At 39.2% G+C, this 25,576-nt stretch overlaps 1 protein-coding gene across 1 annotated transcript in view; it reads right to left on the bottom strand.

Annotated features, from left to right (window-relative positions):
- LOC105925897 (V-set and transmembrane domain-containing protein 2-like protein) overlaps positions 1–25,576 on the bottom strand; it is a 62,899-nt gene that overhangs the window by 10,446 nt on the left and 26,877 nt on the right. Inside the window, exon 2 of the mRNA XM_012861990.3 lies at positions 341–510. Coding sequence (XP_012717444.2) covers positions 341–510 — 170 coding nt within the window. The remainder of the gene's footprint in view (positions 1–340; positions 511–25,576) is intronic.

Below are 25,576 nucleotides of genomic sequence, written 5' to 3'. Positions count from 1 at the left end.
TAATTTTATGTCTACATGTCCTGACTAAATTAAGCCTGAAACACCATTGTTGAAAATCAGCTTTGTTTGACACATTTGATAAAATCTAACCACTTTTTAAACCACATTTAGGTATTGCTAATCATTTTCTTGAGGAAACCTTTTTGTCAATTCATTTTCAACAACATTTAGAGGGGAAGCAAATCTGTGTTACATTTAAAGTAAAGCTACCATACAGTCAGGAAATAGTTTCAACATCGTTACAGCTGACGTAAAAAGAAATATTTAACAGATTCAGATGTTATGTACTGTATTCAGTAGATAAGCAGATCAGATTGATCGTGAGTTCGTGTTAGAATACCTCATTAGTCGTCCAGGGCTGTCGGTCCGTCCATTCCAGGTGGTTCCTGATGTACCACCACTGGATCTCCAGTGAATAAGATGGCGTTCCTGCTCCTCTGAAGGAACAAGCCATCTCCACATCGTGACCTCTCTGGGCAGTCATATCATGGGGAACCTCCGTAAACATGGCTGGAAAGACAAAGAACAGACATGCTTATCATTAAGAGTGGTTTTAGTCCAGTGAGGAAGGAGAACCCTTAACTCTGATTTTATTACTTTAGCTTAGGCCAAACAAATGCATTATCATTATTAAAAAAAAAAAAAAAATTTTTTTTTTTGCAGTGTCCTGTCTGGCAATGTAGCAATAAGAATTGTTGTCTAAATGCCAAAAAGAGCTCATCAGATTTGACTTTCACAAGTGGAGCAGTACTGCTTTTGCCACAGTGCTCCGCTTGATTTATAAATGTGAATAGTTTTATTATGATTCATGCGGAGAATATCTCAAATGATATGGACACTACAATGGAAAAGTAGGAGAGGAAAGGAAGAACAAGAAGAAAAAAAACAAAAGGTGAAAGAAAGAGGAGATAAAAGGAAGAGAATGATAAAACAATTATTGAAAAAAACATGTACTTCGTTTAATTGAAAATATGCAGTTTGTATATTGTCTACTGTGTTTTAATTAGCAGATTAAGCTTCAGGTGTGGAAAAATTTAAATAATTTCTTAATTTTTATCTGTTTGATGTATTTTGTCATGTAGGACAGTGTTTTTAAGTTCCAAAAAATGTGAATGATTAGGCCAACCAAGGTTAATGTTTGATTGCATTAACCTTGTTTGATTAGCAATTAGTTTTTGTTGGTTTTATGTGGATTTGGACCCAACAAGCCAGATTGATAATTTGTAGCACTCAGTGTTATACACATTATCAATCTGAGACTGCTCCCATCAAATCCGTTCAGGGAAAGGAGGGACATTCACCAGAACTTTCTGAGCTGATTGGGTGAAGCGACACCTAGTGCCCGCCTACCGAAGGTTGGTTTTAGCCAATCACGGTATCAAATAAAAATGTTGTAAGCAGAATGCGTCATGAGAAACCACAACAAGTCACGTCGGTCAAGGCACTTCTTGCTGTTCTTCTTTCAAAGAAGAAATTGTGGATTCTGACAAAACAGATGTGGTAGCAGCAGCTAGTAGCTACATGTGCGTTCTCCTGCGCTGCCATGTTTATTTTGAATCGGCTGAAGGATCGGCAGCTCTTGCTTTCGTTACAGCTGTATAGCCCGCCTCAAACCATAATACTGCAACGCGACTGGCCCAAAAAGTTTTTGATTTGACATGGGAGTGGAACAAGAGGGACGCACAAATACAGCCAGAATTCAGCTTGAAGGCAAGATTATGTGAATTTAACTCTATAAGATGGTCTTTTTTAATTAACATTGGCCCTTGGCTGAACTGGGTTGGTTGAAGCAAGTTTAAATTAGTTTTTAATTAATGAATACCAGGTTGAATAATGTTATAGTTGTTTCAGAATGATCCCTTTGGATTTACTCAACCAAAAATCACTCACATCGGCAAGTACTTATTAATACAATGTTTTTTTGTTTATTTTCCATTCAAAGGTTCAAGTTATGTTGGATAGATCTAAATAAATCTGTTTATTGCCACAATGGGTATTATTTTGCAAGTCTAGAAATGTGTGTTTAAACAAAGGGAGCCTGCCATTTTAAAGGTGTAGACTGAAGGAAGAAAATATTTAAGACAAAAACAAATACGTTAAGTGTATGAATGGGGTTTGTTATAAAGCAATATTGCACAACCTTTTGACTTACGGAAAGCATTTTGTGAGTAGATTTCAGTTTTAATGTCATGATAAGGTCTTAAATGTGATAAGAGCAGTTAGAAACTGAGCACATATTTAGTAGCTTTTCAGAGTAGCCTTAGCCTTTGGGTGCTGAGGGTCTTGCTCAGGGACCCAGAATGGCAGTCAGTGGGATTTGAACCAGGGAACTTGCAGTTTTCTCAGGACGAAAGCGCCAGCCACTAAGAAACCACCCCTCTAATTGGTACATATTAGTGTGGGAGGTTGTAATGAGCATGAGGGTCAACTGTAGAAAATTTAATTATCATGATCATGGAAAAATCCATTACCATGACTAACCAGACCATATATTAAGAACTGTATACATTTCACTGTGTGATTATTAAATAAAAGAATAAACTAGAAATGATAAAACCAATTACATAATAGTTGCAGAGTGTATAGGCGGCTGAATAACATTAAAGTAATGAGACTAATGACTCATTGTTAACAAAATAATGTGTCCTTAATGCACTAACATTATAGCGAATCTTGATATTTGTAATTTTCTGCCAAGAGCAAAACTGGAGAGTAGTCAAGCACATCAAAAAGATAGAAACTATATAGAACATAGCTTGGAAAGATAAATACACATATTTTACTTCTAAAAGAGGTTGGTATCTAAAAATGTGATCACAGAAGTAAAACAAAGCTGCTATTTAAGATATGTTAGCACAGATAATATATCCCTAAATATTCTAAAGCAGAATAGAGCATTGTTTGAGTGGAGGCTGGCAGGCGGCTCTTTCAGACTTTAAAGGTTTCTGACCCTCAACTGTCTTCAGCGGAGAAAGGGCAGGCAATCAGCGGCAGTATCAAATGTCAAATCACTCAAAGTAGTTGAGGCAAACAGCACATCTGATTGGTAGTTATGCAACCATCAGACTCCGATGGGAATGTTAATTTGTGTCTCTGCTCGGAGAGGTAAAGATTCTTGTGAAGTGAGTTTTTAAAAAAAGGTTAGGCCTACCTACTATCTTATTTGGAGACTTTAAATGAATAAAATCTAGATCCATCTTCTAAAACATAAAGGACAACTTCTCAGTGCATATAATGATGTTATAGTGGGATTTTAAACCAATTTAATGTACTGAAGGCAATTGAATTGTTTTCAATTGACTTCACTGAACTGCTCATCAGGGACCTCTGTTATATACGTGCTTTATGATTTAAGGGCTGCTTTTGACTCTGGATAGTAAAGTTCTCCTTTCACAACTTCAACAGGACATGGTGGTAAAAGGTTCTGCTGTACAGTTGTTCACATCATAGCTGACAGAAATTAGTTTAGAATTTCAGACAAATTTCTTTAACTTTACTTTTGACAAGTGGAGTAGGCTACTTCAAGGATCCATCCTGGTTGTTGTCCTGTTCTCATTTTGCATAACTACAAACTGACCATAGAAATTAAACCTAACATTCACTAAAGCATTTACTGAACCATTGGGATGACTCTAGCATTGTTTATTTTAATAAAAGATGAATTCACCATACTAAAACACAGACAGTGATGTCAAAAAAGAAGGGAAAAAAATGCTAAGCACTAATGTCTTCCAATGGATTTTTGTTGGAGTTTGATATTTGTAGTGCTTAGGGCTGGGCAATAAATTAATTAATTTAATTGTAATGTAATTCGAAATTACAATTTGAGAATAAGGTGCAATATACAGAAATATACAGTATTGTCAGCATTTTGTAAAGAGGAAACTTTTTTTTTTTACCATAATACGATGCACTTTAATTTACTCATTTACTTATTTTTTTAAAGTTAGTTTGAAGTTACACAAGTGAAGTGAAGGCTGTTCTTAGCTCATTGTGCAAAACCACTAGCAGCAAACATTTAGTTATAGGTTCATTGTTTACAATAGGAGAGCCACCATCTTGTTTAACAAGCACGTTTCACTCCTTGTATTTAGTTGCACTTTGGATTTAATTCAACTCCCAGATGAAATGCTTGACATAAAAGCAAGTTTTTTAAAATGACTTCTTTAATTTCTTTTTGTGAAACGAAAAGAAGGAAACAAAATCGATAAATAATATTTGGTATAATAAAAAATATATTTTTAAGCCATATTGACCAGCCCTAGTAGTGCTTAAACACAAACCTAAACAATGTAGTGTATACTTTTTAACCTCAATTATAATTGTACTTTATTTGATCAATGTTAAATAAGATGACTGGATCTGCAGTTCAGTACTTTGGCATCAGCACACATTTAATTTGAATTATCCAATCTGACAGTCAGGCTAAAATTTAAGACTATTTTGAAGGTCATGGTAATCAGAAGTTGTTGTCTACCACAACTTGTGAAACGTTCATATGCTGTCTCTTCTTAGCTCTACCTGTCTCCACCCTTTTTTCCAGCAGTAATGAATACAATGGAGGGTAATAATGCTCGGTGCCTTGTTCAATGTTTGCGATAATTTATTCATTTTGGCCAGATGATGTGAAATGAACCAGGTAGATATTCATATCTGGGTTGATTTTGAAAAAGAGTATTTTAAATGTATGTAATCTAATCTGCTGTATTTTAAAGTCAGTCACCATAAGTACATTCATTAGTGATCAGCTAAGTAGTTTACAAAAAGCACTTTAAAAAGGATTAATTAAAATACGACAATATAAATTACCTCTCTATTACTGAGCACACATCCCCTCCTAACATTTGCACTGAATACGTTAAGCTCAATCTTTTTGATTGAAAGGTTGTCTCATTTATCAGCCAGGTGAGGTGAAAAGGTTTTACTCTTATTAAATGGCTATCCTCTTCAAATGACTTTACACGTTCCTTCACCGTAGTCTCGCAAGCTCCATTGGAAGAGAAGAGTGACACACTTAGTCTGTTTTTAATTATTGAACAACTCATTTGTGACACTCTTGGCAGTTTTGACAGTTTCTTAACCTTTGCCGTGTACCTCGATCTGTAGATTCTGTCTTATACAGTCATTATATTGTGTCAATCCTATGCCAACAGAGTGCTAATTTTCCTCTTGATTTATAGATTAACGTCACCCTGTGAGCCTGCATTATGGATCTCTCTTGTATTACAAGAACAGTACAAGCCTACAGTCATACCCCCCCCCCTCTTTTGTACATTGATCAAATGTGCTTGTATTTTTCATTTGTGAAACCTGAAATGCACTGGGTATTGATTTGACATTACAGAGCAAGCAACAATGCCCACAGCCCCTCTTTTGTAGATGATATTCATGGCTGAGACATAAAAAACTGCTTGGTAAGGCCTAGAACCTCCAGAATTGTTCCCATCAAGGATATTCTATATTTTACCCACTTAGCTTTGAGCCACACAACACAATAAATAAGAATAATTTAATGGCCTTATGATTTCCACATATGGAGCCCAAATAAATGGTGATCTTCAGTCTATTATAATGTTCAGTGCCTTGCAAAGATGTGAAAAGCCCTTGAAGTTTTTCACATTACAGTATCAAATATTATAATACAGTATTCCAATTCTGTTGGAATTGTATGGTATTGATTAAAACAAAGTAGTCCATAATTGTAAAATGGAAGAAAAAAAATTATGATTCTAAAGTTTTTTTTTTAACAAAGGTACAAATTATAAAAGTGCAAATTGTATGGAGAACAATAGTGAAAAAATAATTTTTAGATCATTCAACAGATTCTCAATTTTATATTTGTCTAGACTTTGACTGGGCCGTTAAACATCATAGATACACTCTGATCTAAACTAGTCGTCTTCCTCTCCAGCATTAACCCCTTTGGAAAAGCCCTTCTTCTACATGTTTGCTGTGTCTTCTGCATGGCTTGTGGCTTTATTTAAAAAATGTCTAATTTCTTACCACTTTTCCATTATAGCCAGATTTGTGGAGCGCATTTCCATTTGCTGTCCTGTGCAAAGATTACCATAATTGAGCGTTGGATCTCTGCAGCTCCTCCAGAGTTACCATGAATAGATCTGGGCTGCTTCTCTGAATAATGAGTCCCTTAAAGGGTCGGTTTAGGTGGATAGCCATGTTTTGGTAGGTTTGTATTTGTGCCATACTGTTTCCATTTTTGGATGATGGATTGAAGACACCTTCACAAAGCAGCCATCACTACACAGGCAGACGATTTACTACTAAAGTGACTTTAGATTCTACAGAATTTTATTTAGAAGTAAAATAGTAAAGGGGGCTGAATGCACATGTGCGCCACACTTTTTTATATTTTGATTTGTTAAAGCTAATGTGAAAACCGTGATTTTTGTTCCTTCTACTTGACGCTTAAAAATTGAAGTTTATAGACGAAACATGAAAAAAGTAGCAAATGTTCAAGGGTTGTGAGCATTTTTGCAAGGCGCCGTAAGAGCGAGTTATCATCCATAGGGCAGACATGACGTTTTGTTTCACCGCTTTTCTCTTTGAGCTATTTGGGCCTCTTCCTAATCCCAACGGTTCTATGCTACTAAGATTTCTTCAAAAAGTGGTGGACGGATGGCCTATTTGAGGAATATCCAACACATGATTATGTTTAATTGAATTATCCGTGGCTACTCTGCAAATCCCCACATTCCTTTTTATTGTCCTATAACAACTACCCTCAATTGCTGTGTCTCCTATTAACGGCCACATCTAATACTCTCAGAGTCGATGTTAAGGCTGTAAAACGGCTGCATGATGATTTGGGGGCTGGTTGCCCTGAAGTATTATCACTATCCCCAAGATAAACACTGAAAGGCTCCGAGGGAACTCTGCAAGCCATTGTTCTAAAACCACAGCTAGGTGGCCTACTCAGACTCTGCGTTAGCCCATTTACTACATCAGGACTGGGAGCTGGAGAGAGAAATACAATGAGAGAGGAGACAGAAGGAGAGACTCTTATGTGCTTCTGCAATGATTGAGAAAACATACTGTATCATCACCAAAAACTGAAGTCATGAGAATGTATTAATAAGAGCAAGGCTTTGTGTGTTTGTAAGATACTAATATATTGGAGGAATTAAAAAGAGGATTAAATTAGACTGTGTGTGGGGGAATATAAGTGGGGTTGAGGCGGAGGACAATGTGTGAGTCAGCAGATAGCTGAAGGGGGCACGGCTGATCCTTTATTTCTTTTATAAACTGAATATGGTAATTACAGCCATGATAAGTGGCATAGTCTTACTTCAGCATACTTGAACTTTAATTTTACTCCCCTTACCCAATTATCTACACATACAGAACAGAAAGAGTTCTACCAAGACCAAACTTTAAAGAATACAAATATCGCAGAAAGAGAGAAAGGATTTTTTTTTTTGTTTAATTTTAAAAGGCCATACCTGGAAATTTATATGGTCAATGGAAATAGGAAGTTTCTACTGAAGACATTTATAGTATTTTCATCTTCTGGATTTATCTCAAGGTTCTACGAATCACTTAAAAAAATAAGACATGTTTAAAAAAAAACACAGCAGAAAAAAGCTGGTTCTAATCAGTGAGGAAACCTTTTTAAACCACCAAACCAGGCTGCAAAGTAAGGAGGAACTTTGTGACAGGACAAAGGGTAGAAAACAGAACAAAACATAATCGCCTCAACACGCTCACAGAGTCTAACTGAACCAAAACTTTCTTTGTTCTATAACTAAATGACAGCAGAAGCTGTTTCAGAAAGAAGATTTAAAACCCACTTTACACCTTTATAGCACCTTACATTGGTGCCTTCCTATTAATCTGATAGTGTAGCATATCTGATAGTGTAGTAGCAGTTTGATCTGCAAGTAAACTAAGCTGCCAGGCATTTTTTCCCCAATGAAAAAAATGCTGTGACATTAAGCCATTATTGAACCCCATTCATTCTACACAGGTGCACCTCGGCTGTGCAGTGTTTGCAATTTACCAGAGTGCTACTAAAATGACCCAATCAGAACTTTACTTAAGCTCATGCACCCTAAGAAAATGCTCTGTCTGTGCTGATGAAGATTAGCTTATCTCGGCAACCTTAACACTTGAATTTGCCCAAACTACTTGTTTCACTACTGGGGGGAACTCACGGTGCATTGACCTTTCATCCCTGAACGATCAAGTGGTCCTTACTGAATTAGATGATGTCATCACAGGAAATATAAAAAGCCGTCTCTTTCTCGTAGAAAACTATGACCCTGACGCATCGGGACCAATGAGTAAATTACAGTTTTGTAAACTCTACAACTTTTGATGTGTTAGTTAACTAATTGAGATTTTAGGCTTTAGCTTCAACTCTGAGTGTAGCAGATGTTGTTGCATTTTGCTCTGACATTTTCAAAAGATTTCAACATAAAACAGAACCGTTTCCAATAAATCCATCATAAATCATTCTTTGGTACGAATATGGAGGAAAAATCTTCCTCTGTTCTCAACTGCGCTGACATTTCCCAGCTTTAAAAAGGCTAATAAAATACAACAGTGACTGCAACTCTGCTTGTTAAACTGTAGTTTAACAAGCTAGCAGTTCTTTAACCAGTTAATTTTTTTGGCAAGGTTTTCCTACATCTGCCTACTCTGTGTTATCCAGCAGCCAAGGTCTCATCTGCTTTCCATTGCCCAGCACACAACCAGCCAATCAAGCAGTATTTATAGGGAGCTTTACCCACCAAGAGTGACCAAAGTGTTGTACAGGTCAATAAAATAAAATATATAACAGCATAAAATAAGCAATAAAATACAACATAAAACTAGAAGAATAAAAGCAGTTAAAATAATAAGAGTAGAAAATAAAACTATTAATAAAACCAGCCTGATACTTCTTCTCAACTGGAATTAAAAGCCAAGTTAAAAAGATGAATCTTTAACAGAGATTTTAAATGCTTAAATCCTATTGGCCATTCTTACAGTGAGTGGAAGGTCATTCCAACGTTTGGGAGCCGCAACGGAGAAAGCTCTGTCTCCTCGTCTGTCTGCGTCCTCCTCTAACAAGACAAGTCCGAGGAACATCAAGAAGCACCAGGTTACTCTGGGAACATGCTCGTGTAAAAGCTCCCGTAGGTGAGGAGACGTCTGACCGTTTTAACATTTGAAAACCAAAACTATAATCTTAAAAGCAATCCTAGAACGTACCGCCAGCCAAATGCGGGCGTAATGTTCTCACGTCCTCTATTGTAGGTCAGCAGACGGGCAGCAGCGTTTCAGACCAGCAGCAGACAATGACGAAAAGAGTTGCCCATCCCTTTATATGAAGAGCTGCATGAGTGATTAAAAAAATGTGCAAGACTTGAACGTGTCCCACTGTGGGAGCTCGGTAGCTTTGGTAGTAACTCCTGTCAGACCTTACGATAAAGATGCCAGGCACCACGATTTGTTGCTGCAGCAGAATCGTGTCTGAATGGTCCAACAGAGATAACAGTCTGGCAATGAATTGACACCAAACTACAGGCATTAACATACCTCTGAAAGGAGACAGGGAGGGATTAAGAAGAAGTAAGAGATGTGGATACAATCAAAACATTGAAAGAGAAATGATAAAACAGTTTTTGGTCTTTTTTGTCGGAGAGCACTAAATCAGTGGTCTAGGCCTCTATCAAATGGAACATCCTCAAACCAATCCACTTGAACTTATATAATGCATCATAGATTATTTGTAAATACAATTCAATTTAATTTCATTTCATTTATATAGCACCAATTCACAACATGTCATCTCAAGGCACTTTACAAAGTATATTTTCAATCAAATCCTCCAGACTGGTCAAAAAGTTTCCTATCTAGGGAAACCCAGCAGATTGCATCGAGTCTTGACAAGCAGCATTCACTCCTCCTGAAAGAGCGTAGAGCCACAGTAGACAGTCGTCTGCATTGTCCATTGCTTACTGAGCATGCATGAAGCAACAGTGGAGAGGAAAACTCCCCTTTAACAGGACGGAAAACCTCCAGCAGAACCAGTGTGAACGGTCATCTGCCTCGACCCACTGGGGGTTAGAGAAGACATATTTTCTAAATGTATTTTACAATTTTTTTTTTTACATATTTTACGTAAAAATATTGGAAGGAAGTATATAACTGGTTGCACATATTTAAAATGTCTCTTCATGTAACAGATCAATGTGACAGTGTCTCTGGCACAGGGTTATTCTCCCCACCTCTAGAATATGTACACTATTGTTTTTCTTATCCGTTTTTGTTGGTGTTACATATTAAAAAAAAAAGAAAGAGAGAGAAAAAGACCTCCTCACTGCCAGAGATGGTATAAAGAATCGCTCATGACAAGATTTTACCTAAGATGGGAGATAATCACAGTGTGTACCTGGCAATGGGAAGGCAAGTAGCATGCACAGATGTTATACTCCTATGTATCTGTAGCAAGCTGAATTTCATGAGTCATATTTAGCCTCACTGTAGTCAAACAAATAAATCTTAAGGTGAATCCACCGCGCAGTGCGGGGAGTGATTGGAATCGCATCAGCTCGTGCAATCAACACGCACAAAATGCAGTGAGATGAAGTGTGCTAAATTAAAACAGCTCTCTAGGCTTCAGCTGTGTGTATTTTTTTTTTCAGCAGGTCTGACAGCAGCACTGCAGTATAAAGGACAGCAAAGGCTCAATGCTGTGGCATTTACTATTGAGGTGCCGGTCATATTGATAGATAAATACTTTTGGACATGTAAAATATGCTGCCAATGTTTTTTTTACATAAATAAATTAAATACTGTGGAATGAATATAAAGAGCTGGATATAGCTAATTTAAAAAAAAGATAGTACTAATGATTTAAAGTCTGCTCCACTACCTTAACCTATTTTGAAGTATATAGCCTTACGCAAATAATGTAACCATCTTGCTCCCCAAAAATGTAAACTTAAAACGGACAAATGTTTCTCATCACGAGGCACCTCTTTTCAGTGTGACCTGAAAATAAAATGTTGACACTACTTAAGAAGTTATTGTACAGGTTTAAAAAAAAAAAAAAGAATGACAGAAGAATGATTAACGCAACAAATATCTGTTGCCACAATATGTAATTTCATTTGATTCAATATCATTTAACATCATGACAATGATTTGTTTAGATTATTTAAGATTTCATTTTGAATCATTTTTCAAATGAATAAGAAGTATTTAGTTAATGGGGTATTTTAAGTGCAAAGACTTAGAGCTAAACTATGAGCAGCAAACTGTTTTCTGAAAAAAGGGCTTTGAATCTAGTACCTATTTTCAGACATTTCATGTCTTTTCTGGTCCAATCAGAAAGCCAGAGAACGATTCATGTAGCTGCTTTAAATTAGAGATTTAGTCTGCTGTTAGACTATGGTCTCCTACAAATCAATGGATTTAAATTACCAAGACCCTCCAAATACCTAACATGATTGTATGACAGTTGTATGACGGAGAATCGTTAAAAGACAAAGCAGACTCAACTTATTCATTAGAGTTATTGTGCAGTGCAATTATTAACTAGTTTTGCTACAAAGCATAACAAATATTCTCAAAAATGGCAAATGAGGGGAACTAATTGGTGCACTATGGCATGCCTTAAATAGCAACGTTAAAACTTTCACTACAAAATGTGAAAATCTTTTTTAATTGCGTCTAGTGCTATATTTTCCATTTGGCTTTGATGTTCTTACAAGTTGCACCCATAACCGCAGCAAACGACACTGATGTAAACACATAATGGAGCACACAAAGCCATAAATACACACAGAGATAAATAGCAGCAGTGTGAGCTACATAGCACCATTCTACATAAATGTTCATATTTTTTGTTTTAACCATCAATATGATCATTTGCTGTACAAGGAATAAATAATAGCATCCACTGGGGAAAAAAATAATTTTATTGAATAATGGGGTAGGACTGTGGAGCAAACTAGAGAAAAAAGGAGGCTGAATTAAATTTAAGGCAAAAGATGCCTTTACAAATTGGCTTTTCCAAGAAATGCCTTATGTTGTAGCTGTTAGTGGGTCTATTTAAACCCAGTTTTCTAAAAACCATCTAGCTATAAGAAACTGCATATGCGCTAAAAAACAATCCCATGCAGGATTCCCAAAGGCTCCATCTTGAGTCCCTTCATATTAAATATCTATTCAATATCTATCTATTCTAGCTCCCTTTAGCTCAGATCATAAACAACAACATCAGTTGTGATAACTATGCAGACGACACACAGCTCTACATCAATACTGCAATGGTGTCTTACCGGGTCTCAAAAAAAGTTGATCAGACAGCTGCAGCTGATCCAGAACTTTGCTGCCCGCGTCCTCACTAAGACTAAGAAAGTAGAGCAGACTAGCCCAGTTCTAAAGTCCTTCCACTGGCTCCCTGTAACTCAGAGAATAGACTTTAAAATACTTCTGTTAGTCTATAAATCCCTAAATGGCTTAGCACCTAAATACATCACAGACTTGTTATCAGTGTATCAACCATCCAGACCACTAAGGTCTTCTGTCTCCAGCCTACTCTGCATAACCAGAACCAGAACCAAACACGGAGAATCAGCATTTAGTTCCCATGCTCCACTTATCTGGAACAAACTCCCAGAGGACTGTAAAAGTGTTGAATCCCTGAGTTCCTTTAAATCAAGGTTAAAAACATATTTGTTTGGAGTTGCCTTTGTCTAGTACCGTTTTTTGATTTCTCATTTATGGATTTCATGGTTCATGGGGTTTTTATGGTTTTTGTCTGCTAATACTGATTTAAGATGATTCTAATGTCCAAAATTAACAACTACAGTGCACAGTTACAAGTTTTTCAGATCAGCATTAAAAATATTTTTTCAATGAGATGTGCCCCTGCTGCAACACTTGAGAAGGACAAATCTCTCTGCTCCCATCCTTACCACCTTCTACAGAGGAACCATTGAGCATGTGCTGACCAGTTGCATCTCCATGTGGTCTGCTGGTACCAATGTTTCAGAGTGGAAGTGGTGACGACTGCGACAAAAGTCATCTGGACTTCTACTCCCTCTGTCCAGGCCATTGTAATAAAACACTGTGTGACCCAGGACCAGAGGATTACCATGGGTCCAAACCCACCATCACCATGGACTGTTCAGGCTGCTGGTCTCTGGCAGCAAGTTCTGTAGTTCTGTAGCAACATCTATCTTCTGTTTGTCTAAATTTGGCCATTCATTATTTATGAGCAGAGGTGACAAAAAACCCTGTGTGTGGATGAGAAATGAGTTGATGGAAAGCGTTTTTAACATCTTTTAGGGTACCAGTATTTAGCTGTTGTAGAAAATACTGTGCCTTTTTAAAGAACTCCCTACCTCCTTTGGCTTCATTTTCAAACACTACTAATAATGAAAACCACTAACTTCAAGCCTTCTTCTCTCAGTAATAGTTTCCACACTCCAAAGAGTGTTGATGTCAGGATGTAATGATGATGTTTAAAACGGTTCATTTACTGACTGGAAAACGATCAGAACATTGAGTTTCTAAAAATAAAATCAATAAATCAGCAGATTTTTTGGTGCAGCTCTAATGTTGAATGGTGTAGCTTTTATTGTAAATTACTGACTTTATTTCCGTCAAAATCGAATAATGCCAGCTTTCAATCTAAAAGTGGTTTTAAAAGCCACCTTTGGGCACTCTTAGGTTGCTGTGGTTACAATGTAATTTACTCCAAATTTGTGAGTGCTTGAGTGTTTTTTCATGCCGTAAACTTCTCCACCGGTTTCCTCCAACACTCTTCGAGTGTGTCTGCTGTCAGGTTGTAAGATTTCTTTTCTCCCAGTGGCGTGTAATAACTCAGCATATTACTGTGTACTTTTTATATTTACATATTTAACATTCCTGTTCTCTGGATCCATGCACGGATCCATTTGCTGACTGACATTGACATACATCGGCAGGTAAGCAGGTGTATGTGCCTGGTAGACCTTCACCACCCTTCATTTCGCCGGCCTTTCTGTTCAAGCTCTATTTCCTGCTGTTTGGCCCAAATCCCAGCTGCTGGCCGGCCTCCCCTACAGAGCAGGTCAAACAATGTTTTGCCTTCTAATCAGATAAAAAGGTTAAGCGAGAACATGGTTTCTAGAGCCAAAGGGTCCAGCCACAACACCAAGGACAAGTCCTCTTTCATGAGTCCACTCGTCAGAGTTGCCAGCCCTGCAAAAGATTACTATATCATCAATTAGATATTACTCCCATGTAAAAAAAGGTGGGAGTAACATTCAGATTGATAACAAAGGCCTATCAAAACAAAGTAGACAGCATTAAAAGCATGCTTTTTCCCACTATCCAAGGGATATTAACAATTAATGACTTACACTTTATATAAAAAACTGAATCTTTACTTTGTTACCAACTGGGATAGTCATCATTTCCTTTTTTGCAAATTATTGTCTTTTATAGCTGAATCATGTTGATGATATCTCCGCTAAATAAGTACACGTATCTGCTTTGTAATTTTATTTTTCGGTGTTGATTACAAAGACAACTAGAATCTCATCTAATGCATGCCTTATTGCTCTGTAGGACCACACCACCACCTGTGGTAAACAGCCTCCGGCTTCAACAATAAGAAATTCAGCAGCTCTTATTTCTGTCCTCTGAGCCGTTTATGAAAAACACCCAGCCAGCCAGCCAGCCAGGTGTAATTACTTGTTTTTTTCCCCAAGGGAACGGTGACAAATGCAACCACCTTCCAGTCCTGCTTAACTAGATAAATGATCAACACTTTGAACAAAAAGACAAGCAATTAGAAGATCAATCTTCTCTGATAACCGATGGTTAGCGAGCTGATGCTACTGAGCATTTAAATAAAGACTGTTCTTCTCTCGTTAGTCTATTCATTCATATTTACGTTGTTATTTTATTCTCTGGTTTAGAAAAAAAACTTCATCACTAAAATCGTTCACAATGTTTCAATCCACCTCTTTCCCTCCCCTGATATACAGGTGGCTATAGAAAGCTGAACAGGGAGCGGAGCAAATAAACTAACAGGCTGATGTTGATGGGGACATCAAGAACCTTGAAATGTAGACGTGGTTGTGGCGGTAATACACAGATCTAAGAGTATGAAAAATAAACATCTACTACTGCTTAGACCCTTATGATAAGTCTCAATTATTGCCAAAGCTTCTGAATCATTCAGATCAGCATTTAAATGGACGAGGCACTGGCACAGCCCTTTTTCTTACAAACATATGCTTAACATAGAAGCACTGAAAGTGAATGTTACTACTAATTCTATGACTTGATTTATTTATTTTTTCCTAATGTAATGGCAATGCAATGCAAAAAAGAATCAGAAAGAGTGAGTGATCTCATCGTCTCAAGGATGACAAGCTATACCTATATTTGAGGCTCTTAATTTGACGTGACTGCAGAAGTAGTCATGAAGTTGCCCTGCTATCTGACAGACTTAATAAAAGCTTTTCATTAAGCTGGCTAACAACATCCAAACCCATTTTCTGCAATGCACGCATACCAAAGAATCCCCGCATTACGGATCATGCAGCTGGGATTATGGAACTGAAGGGGTGTGGCCTACAACTTGCAACTAAACCTGAGTAATATGCTTAAGATCTCTGTTGAGGATTTCTAATTAATGTTTCTAATTAAGTTATGTTTAAAGGGTGCTCATTGGGGCTTTCTATACTGCAGACTTTTTGATTATAACACTATCATTGTGTTATTGCATTATTGTATAAGCAAGCACATTGTGAGCCCTGTGCAAACAAGAGTCAAATTGCATTTATAAACCTGAGAAATAAAGCTGATTCTGATATTCTATTTCATTTAAAATCTGTTCTTTGAAATTGGATAGAGATAATGGGATTTCACCAAAGCTTAAAGAGATTCACATAAATCTGGTAGATGATGATCATCATGAGTCCCCACTCCTTAAATTAAGAACTGTAGTTCTCAAATGTATCTAAAACCATTGAAATAGCATTAGCAAAAATCATTTGAACATGCCCACCTGAGTGGAACCCCCCGCTATCTCAAGACTCTCAGAGAGTCGGGATCATCTGGCCTCTCTTCCTGCAGCAGAGCCTCCATCCCCCACATGGGTTTCATGTTCCTATGGGCGTCACACATTTCACTCCCATCCAAACTTGCCAGGCATCTCCTCAAGAATAATTAGCGAGTAACGAGTCTCTCACATGGCCTCATAACAAGCTTCATGCTCTGATAATGAGCTTCTGAACAGTTCAGCGGTAAACAGCTGCCATCAGCTACACAAGAGAACCTGCCGGAAGCCTTAAGCCTGAGCAAACTCAAAGATAAAACCAGCCTGATCAAGCAGAATCCACAGGATTGTTTTGTCTCCCTGGAAAATGTTGTTTTAAGACTGGCTAATGAGTAGTCAGCAATGAATACACAGCAGAAAGACACAGCTGGAATTTACAGCGTTTGTTGCCTATTCAGAAGTCAGGAACAGAATGAAATGAAGGCAGTATAAGAAATGCAATCTGCCGGTGGGATTCTTTTTAATAACGCAATGAAAAACATTTCTTTCCATTTAGAATAGAAAGAAAATTATTCAGCGAACCCCTAACTTTCTTATACCAATGAATATTTAATGAGTCTAGCCCAACTATCTATCAGTCATTTAACATGGCTTTATTCAAAGTGAAATTAATTGAACCAGTTTGAGTGATAAATGCCAGGAGGTGAGTATATCTATCTATCTATCTATCTATCTATCTATCTATCTATCTATCTATCTATCTATCTATCTATCTATCTATCTATCTATCTATCTATCTATCTATCTATCTATCTATCTATCTATCTATCTATCTATCTATCTATCTATCTATCTATCTATCTATCTATCTATCTATCTAATAGATTAGATATATCTTTTAATTTGACGTCCAAAAAAACATTCAGCCTAAAATTAGGCTAAATGTTTTAGGAATATGTTAGCTGTTCTCTGACTGTATGGCTGAATGAGAGAAAAATCCCAGCCTTCTGAAGTTCTGCGCCTCTGCTACTCACTGCTGAGCACTGCCAGTAAGCTGGCCGTAAAAGGAAAATACAATTCTCGTTCACTCACAGGATAGTGCTTTTGGTAGTTGGGTAATATTTCCTGTTGATAAAAAAAAACATACACCGTGATAATGTGGAAACCAAAATAGCACCATTCATCACTCTTATTAAGACTCTGCTCCCCTTTTCACTGTCCTGTGTGTTCTTTTGAATTTTTAACCATTTGTGCATTTTAAAAAAGATCAAAACTATACAAAAAAGATCAGAAATATGAAATGGTTCATGAAATAAACAGGCACCGTTGCTGATAAGGGTAGTGCAGGGAGGTGAACACCAACCTAAAGATGAATACAGCACGGCAACTTTCCAGGACCAAGATGTCAAGTAACAGAAGTTAGCACCAGGATTTGCAGTATATGGAGACGTGACAAGCAATGATCAAGAGACCTATACTGCTGCTGGCAAGACACAAACGGGCTGCAGCGGTGCGAGTGTGAATCCCAACAATGGCAACAGTTTTTAAGCAGATAAATTCAGCTATGGTTGTAGCTTTATTTTTGACTGATTTCATTACAATTTGAATTGATCATTTATAATTACCAAGGCTCGTTCCTGGAGGCTGTCGCCCAAAAGAGTAGCTTTCAAAGTGGTGGCCTTTGTAGTACCCTCCAAAACTCAAACTCTTCATGACTATAAATTTTATTAGGTATGGGTTTAGGTTGAACGTAGGAATTGTAAAACTTTTATGGGATAAAGTAGCCATCAGTTAGGCACAACTTAGAGCACAGAACAACTGCTAAACTACTTTCTCCGGCTAACATGACTCCAGGTCATCTTCCTTCCTTTCCCTTTCCTATGTAACGTTTTTTTTCTAAAATAACAGGGGGGATTGTTACTACCTGAAGCATTCCTGCAGCATGTGGACCTGCTTGCATGGAGTTGTGGAACATCTGTGAGTTAAACCAGGAGCAGGAGTGAAAGACAGGCGGTGCGCCTTTGTGGCTACTATTATACTCTCATTAACTTTTTCAAAAAAACTTGGCCACACAGCATTTTGGCATATTTCCTTCTTGAGAACAAGCAACAAATAAGCATAAAAAAGCCAGAATTTTGTTGGATGCTAATGAAAATAATTACAAATTGCCTTTCCCTAGAAAAGCCATGGTATCATTTTCCATCTACGGGATAAGCTGTCTCACTGTCTGCCTGAAAATATGAGAAGAAAATTACATTTGACTTACATATCTTTGTCCAAACTCATCAGAATTATGGATATTTAGAAAACTAAATGCTAACCTGTACTGCTTCAGCAGAGGGAAAGAATAATTGTTGCTTTTCTGTTTTTAAATAAAAGCGATTAGGTGATACCATACATTTTTTTTGTTTAGGTTTAAATTACTCTACTTCTATATTGTCACACCTTAATTCTTGGGCACTTTACTCAAGTGAGAATCTTTTTTTGGCGAATGCCTAGAGTACCAAGCCCTCCGCTTCATCCAACAATCGTGTACAACAGAATTCAGACGCTATTTGAAAAGGACACATCATTGTGAGGCGTGAAATGATTTTTACAAGCCTGGATGAAAATGCCCTGCAGGGTATCTGTGGTCCGTCTAGCAGGAGCTGAACTAACTAGGTGGAAAACAGAGATGGATGAAGGTTGAAAGAGCTGTGTGTAAATGCCCCCCTGTTTACGAGCCATTCGGCGGCGTTGTTCTGAGTTTCTAAATAGCACCTTGATTCAGCAGTTTTAGCTAACTTAACATGGATATATCAGGGGGTTAAACAGATTAACTTAAGTTGTATGATGCTGAACTCTTACCTAATGTCAGGAGCCTAAATCTTGTCAGCCTAGGAGAAATCTTGTTGTGTGAGATGTGTTTGCCCAAAGGCATTCGGCAGAAGTGCATTCATCTTCCATAGCAACAAGTGCTGGTAGTCAGGTAAAATCCATCCATGATCCCGAAACAACAGAAAAAATAGAAGAACTTAAATCGTCACAGGCCACTTACGTTGTTTATTTGTTTGGCAATAAAGATAACATTAAAATGATAGAAGTAACTAATGTGTCTGAAACAAAACATAAATGGATCACTTTGAAGGACAACTGACTATAAGAAAGGAGGCAGAAGTTGTTAAATTTTCATTAGGGTTACCCATATGTGGGCCAAACTAAAACTAAAAATCTAATAACTAAATCAGATTGAGTTCAGTATTATTTTAGTCATGCAGCCACAATTTTGCGGATCTAACAAATCTGTCTGCAGTCGAGGTGTTTTTTAGTGAAAGCTCATGGTGAATTCAGGACCGCCTTGGCTGCAGCAGCTCCTGGTCTGACTGCTGCTGCCGTGAGATGTGCTCAAATTTCTCCAGCTGTCCTGGTAAAGATTTTTTGAATTATGGCATTTCATGTTGTCTGTGCTCTGATATACAATAAGATCATTAAAATTGGCACTGATATCAGCCTACACCAACATGTGATTGGTTATCCAACAAATCAGGTCTACATTCAACCAATCATTGCCATGAGGCCTGTTTTATACTGTGGTTGTGCTGCGACACAGGACCATGAAATAGTGAATTTCATGGAAATAGTTTCTAAATAAATGTTTAGTTTTTTTTTTAACTCTTATTTAATCAGGCAATCTCCCATTAGGGTCAAAGCTTTCTAAGGAAAACCAGGTCAGCATAAAAACAACACCGACAGAAATAAAACATGAAAGGAAAACAGTGACAGTGCAAACAAAAGTAGATATTACGCGCATTTCCAAATGTAGTACTAAAAAGAAGTACATGAGATTAAATCAGTTTATTATGTAGTCTTTCTGCTGCATGTTCCATGAAAAATGCAGAATAGAAAAAGCTATTTTACAAGTTATACACATAAATGTAAAGAAAATGTAATTTGTTTTAACTTTGTATTACTTATTGAGATGTTTTAGTAAATATTTAGGCAGTGATTTATTTTGTAGTTTTCCTGTGGCACTTTCAGCCCTCCATACTTTAGTTTTATTTATTTGATAGGAACAACATTACATTTCTAGCCATAGCTAATTTGCGATGTCCGTCCCGTGAGGGACCTTTAAAAACAACACAAAAGGACAAAATTTACATCATCCAAAAGTAAAATTTTAAAATATAGGATCAAATATGCCTGCAATATTGATCCCTTTTTAAAACGTGTAAGTCTATCAGTGGTGCTTTATAGTAAGTTGGGGCAGTGGGGGAGGGGGTGGGGGGGTTAACTTGACACAATCTGCTCATGTGACACAACAGATGGAAGCTGAAATGCTCGGCACAGCTTATGAAATCCTAGAATCCTCTAGAATTTCATATGCACACTGATATAATCCTGTTGGTGCAATGGGCTTTTTGTAGGATCATTGCAATGCATTATTGGCTTTCAGAAAATTCCCAAAGATGTCAGCTAGGCTCCCCGTCCCCTGGGTAACTGCTGTTGAAATATCTTATTTTTAAAAAAATGGCATTAAAATACATGAACCAGTAAACTGTACGCAGGCGGTCTCAAGGTGAAGCTGATGAATCCCACTCACGGCCTGCCATGCTTTAATTAAGCCGCACACTATTCTTATCCTTGCACTAGTACATTGCTGCATATGTCTGCATCTTGAGTTGTTCTTAGCCTCCTCTGTCTCAGCTGCTCTGTACTCAGCACTTTTCCTCCTCCACCGCCGGCTTCTCCCTGAAGCCCTAATTTTCTTGTTTCCACTTTTTTTGCGGCATACAGAAAAACACAACAATTAAAGCGCCTCGCGGAGCAATGCGTCACCGAATGTGATGTGAACGCGACTCGCCCCGGAGAGACAAAACGATCAATAGAGCCATCTCCAAGGTGAATCTATAGAAGCTCCCCCTAGAAAAACGACTCCACCGAGGTACAGCCATGTTCTCATACAATGCAGCGATACCCAGCGCAGACTGCCGGGCAGCAACGCAGTCTTTGTTTTTCTTTTTTTTTCCTGAAAGAAGGGAATACATGTTCGTACTGTGAAGCAAAGCGTTGTCCGCTCTTGGATTGTTGGCGTGCTTGTTTTCTGCAGCGCTGCAGCACCGGTTTCGAGGGATAAAAGGGAGGAGAGCAGCGGCAAAATGAAAAGACCAGGCCTGCAGAAATCACAACAGGGGGCATCCTTCTTCCTCTGCCTCTTCAGAAAGCTGCCTCTGCCCGTCTATTCTCCTGGGTCACGCAGCGGCGGCGGGGAAGACACATGCTGGGCAAGAGACTGGAGATATCAGCTCCCTGTATCTAATCTTCCTAGCCTCTCTAAAGGACCCAAGAGTATCCTCTGCAGCGCAGACACGGGCAGGGAGATAGGAATTGACAGCTGCACAAGATAAATCCAGGCACCCCAGGTTCAAAGCTAGAGGTAGGCATTCCCCAGCCGGGCCTGACGGATGGACACAGGCAAACAAAGACATAAACCCATTTTTAATAAAACAGAACTTTTTTTTTTCTTTTACCAAACCAAAAAAAAAAGTACAAAACCTATACTGTATGATTCTATTTTTTTTTTTTTTAAATTGCATTCGGTTGATGTTTCTCCCGTACAGGCTCCGCTGGTTGCTGTGAATTCCAGCAATTACGGAGAAATAACTTCCTGTCCATTAGCCTCCAGACAGCTGGCTTGCTGTTCGTGTAAATATGTGCTAATCTTCAACAAGCAGGCACGCAAGCAAACATACGAGAAGATTAAATAATGAACAAAGGCGGAGTAAATTCAGGAGTTTAAATCGGGCAAATTATGCAGCGGGAGGCTGCCTGAAAGAGAATTAAAGACAAGATAGAATGCATCTACAAAGACAAATTAAAGTTTTATGCTTTATCTCATCTCAGCCGTTGCGAACCGTGCCGTGCTGTGATGCTGTGCCTTTCTGAACAACGCCGCTTTGAAGTGTCTGCGAGGCAACCTCTCAACATTAATGCTGGATGCAGAGCGGTTTTCCAGCACTAACAGAGCATGATGTTTGTTTGATTTGTCAGCCTGCTTATTGGTGCACATTTCTGCCGAAGGGAAAGTACAGGAGAGGCGCTGGCGATTGTCGGTCCTTCTTAACAAGCACCGTGTCGGACGTCTGGGGGTGTCCTACAATCCTTCAAGTCCTGACGCGGGCGACCCGAGCCGGCTGACCCGATCCGCTTAAAGCTGCATCAGAAAATGTCACACGAGGCTGCGGAGCTGTTTATCAAGTTCTACAGAGCCTTCATCAAGACCGCTGCCTACACATCGATCAAAGTCTGGGTAGGAAAAGCTACGAAAGCGACGAATACTTCTGTCGCCGGTGCCAGCCTGGCAGAAACCCTGCATGTTTCTGCATGAAAGACCGGCGGGCCAGACTGAAACAGCAACACACTCCCAACCACCGGACTGAAGAAGAGAAGCACTTCTTCATCGCACCTGTAATCATTTGAAGCAGTCTCTTACCAAGGAAAAAAATCCATGCAGTGTTACATATGATGAAAATTAAATATACAACATATTTCCCAGCACCACCACACACTTCCTGATGATCCTAATCCGGCTGTCCGACGTGCTCTGATGTCTTGTACTATCTGTATTTATCAATTCAGGGTGTGCAAAGAGCTTTGCAAATGTTCCATTTTTTGTCACATTAAAGCCAAAAAACTTATTGCAAATTTTGTCAGGATTTAAAACCCTCATAAAGGAAAGCAGCTCCACAGCAATATGCTGCCACCCCCATGTTTCATGGTAGGGAGTGTGTTTTCATGGTGATGTGCGATGTCAGCTTCCTGCCACACATCAACCTTTCAATGTAAGCAGAAAAGCTCCCCCTAGTTCTCATCTAACAAAAGCACCGTCTGACATATGGAGCTTAGGCGAAAATTCAAACTGAAGAAACTCTATTGCCTACCTCCATCAATCAGAGACTCATCCGCCTCCGACGCAAGCCAATCAGCTTCGAACTGCTCCTCCTCAAAGCCAATCAGCATCCTGGGTTCATCTTAAAAGAACTCACGTCTCGGCCTTCTCCTCAGCGAGCAAGCAGTGGCTGCGCCGTGTCCGGTTTGGACTCTGTTGACCGGTTTCAACCCACCTCCATCCCCTTCTCCACCATCGTAGCAAGCTCCACCTGGCTTTCCTACGGTCCTCCTTCAACCTCGTCCCTATCAGAGTGTAATTCCTCCTGGACTCTTATTGATTTCCCAGTCACTCCTTAAAACGGTCCGGCAGAAGACCGCCATGTTGAGCCTGGTTCTGCCAGAGGTTTCTTCCCAAAGGGGAGTTTTTCCTCTCCACAGTCGCTTCATGCTTGCTGACACATGTTTGTTGTGTCCTTTTCATAGATGTTTTAAATACAGCTGTTTCTTTCTTCTAGCCGCTCCTATGTTAAGGTTCGAGGAGCAGACAGCTGATGGTTGTTCTGTCAAGACCAGGATCCAGAGATCAGATTCCTGATCTCTGGATCCTGACTTGCCTAAAAGTTCAGGTGTATTGTTAGGCTTACAGTTATGGAATACTTTTTTCTCCTTTTCCGCTTTTTGATGTGTGCTGAATTTATACCGAAATTGATTTAAACCAATTTACACGCAGCACAATTGGTTGCATTGAATATGGGGACATAGGAGTAAACGGGGGCCAGGTACGAGAGTTAGTTTCACGTGTGAGAAAAAATAAAGCCCCGTGAACTTTTGGCACCACAATTCTGCAACACGTTGTGTTGGTCGGTCACATAGAATCCATATAAAACATGCAACATTGCAGGTGGTGATAGTATACCTTTACAAATGTCAAACAGTTGTGCAAGGTGTGTTTCTTGTTTTGATATAAATCTCAAACTAGACAAATCCACAAAAAAATGTAGTGCCGTGTTGTTGGTATGGTAAGCACTGCAGCCTTGCAGCCATAGTGTCACTGGATTAAAACTCAACTGGGGCTTTTCTGCAAACAGGTTGTTCTCTTATTGCATTGGTGGGTTTACTTCTGCATTCCCCCAAAATATAAAAAACATGCACGGCGGCGGAAATGGCAGCACTACATTTCCCTGAGATGTGGGGCGTAGGTGCATGTTTCTTATGGGTCTGTGCAGTGGCCCCTGCTATGAACTGCTCAGCGTGGACGGCACCTCACCCTGACCCTGACCACGACAAAAACGCGCACAGAACACGGACGAAAGTTTAAAATTGGCAAATTTATCTTAACTCATCGCCTGTGAAGAACGGATGGAAACACTTTAGAACTGCTTGGACTCTGAATGCCTCCTCATTGCAAAGTGAACTTTTAGAGTTCAGACGATAAAGTGGGTGCTGTAGGAAAATAGCAACTTCTTTTGACACGGCAAATGATAGATGCTCCGCTCAGTGCGACTAAAAGCGCATTTTTCCAACTTACATACAGCTGGAGCCAAATGGTCCCCCATTATGGCTGCACCGTTAAAAGCCAGAGCCGAGAGAGCCTTTGTGTCCAACGCTGAAGGCATAAAGGCAGCAACAGGGAGGAGGAGGAGGAGGAGGAGGAGGAGAGGGGTATGAAAGGTGGAGCTGGTGTGCAGGGATGTTGGTAGACAGGACAGCTGGAACTGAGCCTGGCAGAGAGTCTGGCAGAGAGTGCTGAGATTCCCTTCCGCTCGAATCACACCTCCTTCTCTCCCTCCACCTCCTGTTTCCCCGCTATTCTCTCGCTCTTCCTCCTCATCCCTCTCTTCCCTGCAGGTTACTGTTGTGCGAGCGAGGCTCTCATGGGGCCAGCTGACAGCACGGATAAATGAGCGGACCGGCTTATTGGAAGCACAAACACACACACACACACACACACCTGTCCGCACGGAGGAGCACACTCTTAACCCAGCCTCCCCAACACCAAATATATATTCATGTACGCGTTTATCCTAAGAATAAGCTCGATTTTTTTTTTAAAGGAGGCATACAGTCTGAGGAGTCTTGATTGAACACACACACGCTCAGACATATAACCACAGGAGGTTTGTCCACAGGGCTCCCTTACACCCCTTTTTTCCTCTCTGCTTCTATTAAGGCTGACATTGATGAATGACAGAGATTACGCGACAGACTGCCGCTTAGCCTCATCACAGAATGAATGTAATCAAACACAGAGACACGAGCAGCATTCAGGGGACTTGATACTCGGCAAGATGGAGGCAGGAGATCCAGCAGGCGCCGTAGTGAGCGTTTGCTTTGGTCTGGAGATATTAAGACACACGGAGCTTCAATGTTACATCGTCCTTTTGCAGAATGTTCTCCGTGTCTCTTAAGCTTTAAACGTACAAATTCCTGTTTACCTGCGGCTACAGATGTTCTGTGTGCAGAGACGACGGTCAGGGTGATACGGTCTGAGAGTGGTTCTTAAAAATGCTTTCTGTGTTCGCATGAAGTAAATCCTTTATTAACAACACTGTTTAGCAACAATAGCTTCTTCGCAGCAGTGATTATTTGGACCCGCAATAATCAGCAGCTTTGGTAGTAATTAATCAGGCTTGATTGCTCTACTATAGCTTTGAATACGATGAAAATGATTTATTCCTCTTCTCAGTGTGAAATGGTGGA

This window comes from Fundulus heteroclitus, chromosome 1 (assembly GCF_011125445.2).
Source record: "Fundulus heteroclitus isolate FHET01 chromosome 1, MU-UCD_Fhet_4.1, whole genome shotgun sequence".
Taxonomy (NCBI): domain Eukaryota; kingdom Metazoa; phylum Chordata; class Actinopteri; order Cyprinodontiformes; family Fundulidae; genus Fundulus; species Fundulus heteroclitus.
This window is presented reverse-complemented; position numbering and strand designations above follow the sequence as displayed.